Genomic DNA, 8,346 nt, shown 5'->3' on the forward strand with positions numbered 1-8,346 from the left:
CAACTGGAGATTTAACCCTCTTCTTTTATCATCATCTGGTTTTAAAGAATACATGATTAAGAAGTTGAGCGATTTCTTAGAGATTAATGATAATGGGGAGGTTTCAGACTTCACCCTCTGGGAAGCACTTAAATGCACCATGAGAGGATTTATTAGTTCTTTGGAATCGTCAAGGAAAAAAGCAAAATTGAAAAGAATGAAAGAAATTGAACAGGAAATTACTCACATAGAAGAAACATATAATACATCATTACTTCAGTCTGACTACAATAAGATTCTGAAATTAAAATCTGAATACTACTCAGTTCTTGGAGGTGAACATAGTAGTTTACTGTTAAAAACAATAAAACATTTCGTACTAAGCGACAAACCTCAAAAGCTACTTTCAAGACAGCTTAAAGGGGAGCTGGCAAAAACTGCCATCCATAAAATACAGTCAGATAATGGACAAATATTCACAGACCAACAGACATTAACAATCAGTTTAAAGAATTTTATTCCAATCTTTATACTTCTACCTCCACTGCAATAGAGGAGGCTTATGCACAATTCTTTAGTTATTTAACTCTGCCACAGATAAATGAGAGTAGTCAGTGCTTTTTGGAAATACCATTTTCTATAGCCGAATTAAGTGAAGCAATTAAATCATTTCCCACAGGTAAATGCCCTGGACCAGATGGGTTTGGTGCAGAATTTAACCAAGTGTTTCATGACATTTTAACACCTTTATTACTCAGGATGGTTAATGATTCAATGGCAAAAACACAAAAAAAAAACACTTCCACATTCTCTCTATGAGGCAAATGTGTGTGTTTTATTGAAAGAGGGAAAGGATCCTATGGATCCTGCTAATTACAGGCCCATATCCCTGCTCAATCTTGATCACAAAGTTTTAACAAAAGTATTGGCCACCAGACTAAATAAGCATATAGCATCAATTATCCATCCAGAACAAGCTGGATTCATCCCTGACAGGCTTTCCTTTTTCAATGTGCGACGTTTCCTGAATATACTATATTCTGACAGGGGTAAAAACAATAAAACAGCCGTCTTGACACTGGATGCTCAAAAAGCCTTCGATTCTATTGAATGGCCGTATTTACTGGAAACTTTGAGGAGGATTGGATTTGGAGAGACTTTTGTGGACTGGATTGCAATGATTTATCATTCTCCTAAATCATTTGTCATAACAAATAATTTATCATCTGAGCCAACTGGTCTACATTGAGGTGTGAGACAGGGTGATTGCCTGCCCCCATTATTATTTAACATTGCATTAGAACCTTTGGCAATTGGGTTAAGAAATCACCCTTATATTAAGGGTATTCCAACTGATACATCAGAATGTCTCGTTAATCTGTACGCGGACGATTTACTTGTCACTTAATGAACCCTGAAGAGGCTATCCTTCATCTCCTAGAATACATCAGTGTATTTAGTAAAATCTCTGGCTATACAATAAATTGGGCCAAGAGTGAACTAATGTCAGTTGGAGAAAATATAGTCTTACATAATTGCCCAGTAAAAACTGTCCAAGACTACATCACATACCTTGGACTTAAGATACCAAAAAATCCCAAATCGTTGCTCAAATTGAATCTCCTTTTAAGCCATTGATAAACTAAAATGCAGCACAGAATACTGGAGGACCTTGCCACTGTCCATGATCGGCAGAGTAAATGCTATAAAGATGGTATCTCTACCAAAATTTTTATGTCTTTTTCAAAATTTACCAGTATTTATACTGGCTGATTATTTAAAAAAAATAGATACAATTATTTTAGATTTCATCTGGGGTTACAAAAAACACAGACTATCCAAAAAACATTTGTTTAGGCCCGCTTTAGATGGGGGTCTGGGTCTCCCAGTATTTAAAGAGTATTATTGGGCAGCTAATGCTCGGGTGATGACATACTGGCAACTGGGTTCTCCAGACCATGAATCATTCAATTCCGCCCCCCGTGGATAAAACTAGAACTTATGTCCTTAATAAAGCCACATGCTTCACTATCTTCCCTTCTCTTCGCCAGTACTACATCACCTGTTAAATTAGTAAGTCACAGTTTTGTTGTTAGAAATTCACTCAAGATTCTTAATCAAATTAAGCATGTTTATAAAGTTCCTAATGTATCGATTTACACACCAATCTGCCATAATCATGCCTTCGCCCCAGCATCGCTGGACAGTACATTTGCTGCATGGAGTGTAAAAGGACTTAAATGTATAAAATACTTCTATTTAGACACCAAATTTGCATCTTTTGGCCAATTAAGTCAGAAGTATAATTTGCCTCATTCTATTTTTTTTTTCATTGTATGCAACTCAGGCACTTTGTAAGGGAAAACATCCCCCAGTTTGAATGTACTTGTGAGAGTTATACTCTTCTGGACCTACTTTCTCTTTCTCCACACAGAAAGAAACTTATTTCTAAATTTATGAATTTATTTTCCAATGAATCTGAATCATCATTTTGTATTAAGAATGCAAGGGAAAAATAAATTAATGCTGTACTGCCTGACAAAATATGGAAGACCGCACTCTCCCATGTTCACAAGTGCTCAATAAATAGTAGACACAGGTTAATACAGTTCAAAGTAATTCATCGTTACCATTATTCTAAGGTCATGCTACACAGGTTTTATCCTTCTGTATCTCCTATTTCTGACAAATGTAAATCGGACGATGGTACCTTGCTGCATCTATTCTGGAACTGCCCATTAATCTTTTCATTTTGGTTAAATATTTTTTCCTTTTTTTTCTGGAGTATACCATCGGACACTCTCCCCGGACAGAGCCTTGGCTCTTTTCAGATGTTCAGAGGACTCGCTATCTCTTCCTCCACACATCCAGACTGTTTTATTATTGGGCACGACATTAGCAAAAAACTTATCCTCAAAGACTGGAAGGGACCTACCCCACCGTGCTTTAGAAACTGGCTATATGAACTTGTCTCAGTCATTCACATGCAATCTGCGATTTAATAATCTAAACTGTCAACATAAATGGGAAGAAGCCTGGGGCCCGTTAATGAAATACCTGAACTCAACTTGAACATTTGGCATATGCTTCTGTATTGTTGTTGTTTTGGAGCTGTATTGACGGTTAATGGCCGGGTTTGCCTACGGCAGCTGAAATGATTAGTATTGTTTCTTTACTGGCTGGACCATATGGTTTAAGGCTGGTTGCTTTGAGCTGCTTCTCAGTGACGTCAAGGTTTATTCTTGTTTTGTTTTTGATCTGACGTGATTGTTGATTATGGCCCTGGAGCATACTGATGTGTGTTTTCGTGTTTGTAATATGGGGTTAAGATGGGCATTCATTTACAGTTATCTGTACTATTCTTCCTTCTGTGTGTGTGTACATGTGTATGTGAGTATGCTCGTAGGTTTTTTAGGTTGGGATTGGTGTCTTTTTTTGTCATTTTTCGACCGGTATGCTGTATAAAAAACACCAATAAAAATATAATTTAAAAAAAATAATAATAATAATTGAAGATGTTTTAGTTTTGTTTTATGAGGTTTATTGGACAATAATGGTTACAGTAGAAAGCCTATGCACATTATAGTAAAGTGTGAGTTTTTTTTCAGTAGGCAGCAATTTATAAGTTAAAAGGACTAGAATTTTTTCTTAACATTAACACAAAAAAAGTGAATCATTCATCATCATGTGATAAATTAACACAAAATAAGAGAACATTTGTAAAGAACAAATGATTGTTGAAGCAGATATATATTTCATGTGAGACACACAAGATAAAGTACTTTTAGTGTGGACATGAGGAGAGAGTCATGACACTGCTGTGATATCCTGCATTAACAATAATCTCCTTTCCTGATTGTTTTAACTAACAATACCTGAAAGACAACAAGAAGTGAATTGCTTGTCCACCACATTTCCATTTTAAATTCCAAGCGCTGCATTGATTTCTTTTCCAATGTTTATGTCTCAGTTTGAGAGCTCGCCTCTAATGTGAGAAGTCATGGGATGACACTTAGCATCTTTCCTTTTAATATAAACAAAACTCAAAAATTTTTTGCGGACTTTGGTAAGTTTGAATCCATATACAAGCGGATTCACTAGCGGAGGAATAATCAGAAATTCTATTGCCATGAAATTATGGAAGTCTTGAGAAAAATCAATTGTCCCAAATCTCATGTACAGCAAATCTAAAAGCACAGCTGCTGAAAAAGTGAGCAGAGAGATTAAATGCGGCATGCATGTCTGCATGAACTTCCCCCACTTCTCTTTGGATGCTGTGCATGTTCTTATCAGATATGTGTAAGACCAGAGAATAAACACAAAATGTCCAAAATAAAACAACATATTGAAATATGAGACTGCATTATTTGCTTTGGGTGGAGAGCAAGCCAGAGTAACTATCATCCAGTTGACACAGTAGACCCTATTTATGTGTGAGCCACATAACCTTGTTCCTAATATTGTTGCTGTGTTCATAAACATACAATAAAGAGGTATAAACCAGGATAAAAACACAAAGATGGAGACTCTCTGTCTGGTCATAACTGAGTGGTAAACTAGAGGTTGACAAATAGCCACATATCTGTCATATGCCATTAGAGCTAAGATAGAAAAATCACTGCAAGTTGATGAGTGTATAACAAAGCCTTGTAGCATGCATGCACCATAAGAAATCACATGAGATGACAAAAGATCCAGAAGGAATTTGGGGTAAAAACCAACAGTCCCATACAGCGCACTTATGCATAGATTACACAAGAAGATATACATGGGCTCATGGAGGTTTTTATCCATAATAATGGCAAAAATAAGACCAACATTTCCCAAAAGAATCATTAAGTAACACAGTAAAGTCAGCAAGAAGAGGATAATTCTTTGTTCCATTGTAAAATTTAAACCTGAAAGAGTAAACAGTGTGACAGCTGAAACATTTTCCATCATTTCAAAATTTTCACAATTTCTCAAAACATAAGCTTGACCTGTTTCACCCTAAACAAAATATACATGGAACCTGTTACCACAGAATTAGAGGAGAACTGCAGATTTTCTGGTGTGTGTGGTCATGTGTAGGGAAAGTTCCTCACTGTGACTGCAGTGGCTGCGCTCGACAGTAAATCTTTTTTTCTGAAAACAACAGTAGTGCCTTGGGAACCAAACAGGCCAATCACTGCGATGCTGAAGCAACCATAGGTGGGACCAAAGAATCAACAAATATGCTAGTCTGGACTTTCCACTGGGGATAACACGAATTACAAATTAAACTGTGTTGAAATCTATAAAATACTGATTAACTGAATATTCCATCCTGCACACAAAAAGTTACCTGTAATAGGTGTACCCAAGCCAGTCTCCTTGAAATTCTGGTCATAAAAAGTACAACTAATTTGCAACCAATGACAGCATGATTTCTCAACATTAATATAATAAGGTCTGATTTTTGTGGTTATGTTGAGGCACCAGCAGCACATGGTTACACACAATTAATAATCTTTGAACAATGCAGTAGTATTTATTGAAAGCACAATAAAAGCGGTGCTCATTATAATCGCGCAATAATGTGCTATTTAAATCTTAAAAGATTGAGTCCCCCCTCCCATTCCTAGTAGTGGTATTTCCCACACTCTTTCCAACAGGCGGGGCTGCTTGGCAGCAGTAGGTGTGTGTGGCTGGAACCGCTGCTCACATCGCGCATCGCAGGGTAAGATGTTCACTCACACAGACACAGTTTATCTTACACAAGTTACAACACATCCCATTTATTGTTACAACAAGCCCCAGGCCCAGGCTGATAATATTAACTGTCTGCAACATTTCTCCTGCATTGTTCAAAAGCCTACTCAATTACGAGTGCTGCTAAGCTAAAAGCTAACGATTAAGCAGCAGCAGAGTTTAGTGATAGAGAGGACAGGAGAGAAAGAAGAGGGAGAGGACAGGACAAGAGCAGTCAGTGGCGGAGCAATGGGTACCTGTCTGTAGGCTCTCCACCTGACAGTGAGACAAACATGAATGACGTGCAGTCTAACAGACAAGGAGTGGTCATTACGCACGACTATTATGCACAGTTGTGGCGGAGCGGCTCGTATGGGTACCTGTCTGTAGGCTCTCCACCTGTCAGTGAGACAAACATGAGAGACGTGCAGTTTAACCGACACGGAGCGGTCATTACGCGCGACTATTACGCACGGTTATGACGGAGCGGCTCGTATGGGTACCTGTCTGTAGGCTCTCCACCTGTCAGTGAGACAAACATCAAAGACGTGCAGACGAGGAGCGGTCATTACGAGCGACTATTACGCATGGTTGTGAGGTGCACAGCGGCAGATCTCACAGCACACTGTTTATAAACCAGTTTACCAGTTTAATTGCAGGAAATGTTTAGTTTTAGTTTTAGTTTAGTTAGTATAGACATTCACTCTGCCTGTTGGAGAGATAGAGAGAAGATTAAAGCATCAAATTGCGGTAAAAGATGCTGTATAAAAGACAGGCTACAACTTTTTTTCCTTGTCCCCCCCTGGAATTATTCTCTAAAATTTTACTGTTTATTGTCCCCCCCAACTATGAAATGGGATTTTCGCCCCTGCTTTAGATAAAAGCCTCAGCTGGAAGAAGCTGGATTTGACAACCGAATTTACCTGTTTATCAAATGTAAAATCACTGTCAAATACCACACCCAAATTTTTTGCAGTAGGTTTTATGTATGCTTCCAGAGAGCCCAAGTTGATATGTGATACATCACAGGCACCACTGGGTCCAAATAACAAGAGTTCAGTTTTGGCTTCATTGAAGCTTAAAAAATTCAGGGCCATCCAGGATTTAATATCCTGCAGGCAGTTCAATAGTGGTTTTAGCGAATTAGAATTTTTCTGGTTCAAGGACAAGCAAATTTGAGTGTCATCTGCATAACAATGGAATAACATGCCATACTTCCTAAAAATAGATCCTAAGGGAAACAGGTAGAGGCAGAATAGAGCTGGCCCGAGAACAGAACCCTGAGGGACTCCACATGGGAGAGGCGCTGGGGAGAATACAGTGTCAACAAGACAAACAGAAAAACTTCTGTCAGACAGATAGGACCTGAACCAGTCCAGAGCAGTACCTCTGATGCCTACGCACTGTTCCGGGCATGAGATGAGAAAACTGTGGTCTACAGTATCAAAGGCAGCTGTGAGATCTAAAAGCAAGAGAATGGCAGAGTCCCCAGAATCAGTAGCAAGTAAAAGATCAAAAGATCAAAAGTGCAGTTTCAGTGCTACGTAGGGCTTTAAAACCAGATTGAAAAAAAAATCTATAAAATAAAAGAAAAGAAATAGTCATTAGTTTCTGTCCTACAAGAGCTGGACAGAGGATCAGTGGATCTAAGCCGGTATTTGAGGAAAGTGGCTGATCAGAGAAGGAGATATAGTTGAGAAAGTGTGTGTGGTAGTCCCGGTAAAGCAGCAGAGCAGATAAGGGAAGGGGCGACTAGGGTTGGGTTGGTTCTCGGTAATACCGACCGGACCGCACACTCGGGCAGAAAGTACACAGAGTGGACACCGCAGAGGTCCACCTGTTAAAAGTGGACGTCCGCAAGCCCTGTGCACGCAAAGCACGACCGCGCGGACTCCACTCCGCGGACCAGTGTCACACAAAAGACTGTTCGGCATGTATTTTTCACATCGCGGGGATTTTTCACAGAGATTTTTACAGAGAGTCCGCTCCGCTTATAGTACGCCCGAGTCTGTGAGCACCTGTGTCTGCCTCTTCGCCAAGCGCACAGCGAGCAGGAGAGAGAGGAGGGTGGGGGTAGGGTGGGGACTGAGCTAGGGGGTGCGAGTGGGCATGCGCCAAGGTCTCTACTGTAGCCTGGAGTTTGTTAAATAGTGACGGGGAGTCGATAATGGCGGACAGTTTAGTCTCAAAGAAATCAAAGAACACTGCCACTATGCCACTATGGCAACACTTTGGCTTTGAGCCAGACGAAGGAGGCAACCCTTGTTTGCACTGATTGAGTAGGTTGCAAAATTTATTTGTAAGGAATAAAAGAAACAACTTGTTACTGTCACTCTGTTGCCCTTAGGTCGTTATTTATTTTAAATGAGTCAACTGCGCCCCAAGTGGCAAAAATCCAGTATTACCGACTTGATGCAGTTTTTTTTTTTTACAAAAAACAGACCGTTTTTTTTTCTCATACCGACCCAACCCTAGCGGAAACAGGTGAGTAGGTGGGTGGGGCAGTGAGGTGATGGGGAAAGGAAGGAAAGTCTGAGGGCATCTGCCAAATAAATGAAAAATGGCAGTAATGAAGGGGCCTAGATAGGGAATGTGGCTGGAGAAAAGGGACAGAGAAATCCAACAGCGCCGAGATCCTCCCAGTGGCATTGGCAGGTA

At 39.6% G+C, this 8,346-nt stretch overlaps 1 protein-coding gene across 1 annotated transcript; it reads right to left on the minus strand.

Moving 5' to 3' along the window:
- Positions 1-3,945: 3,945 nt before the first annotated feature.
- LOC125899200 (olfactory receptor 1019-like) lies at positions 3,946-4,920 on the minus strand. The gene has a single exon (XM_049593280.1). It carries the CDS (start codon positions 4,918-4,920, stop codon positions 3,946-3,948), a length of 975 nt encoding a protein of 324 aa, XP_049449237.1.
- Between the last annotated feature and the right edge of the window lie 3,426 nt (positions 4,921-8,346).

Source organism: Epinephelus fuscoguttatus, linkage group LG13 (genome assembly GCF_011397635.1).
Source record: "Epinephelus fuscoguttatus linkage group LG13, E.fuscoguttatus.final_Chr_v1".
NCBI classification, from domain to species: domain Eukaryota; kingdom Metazoa; phylum Chordata; class Actinopteri; order Perciformes; family Serranidae; genus Epinephelus; species Epinephelus fuscoguttatus.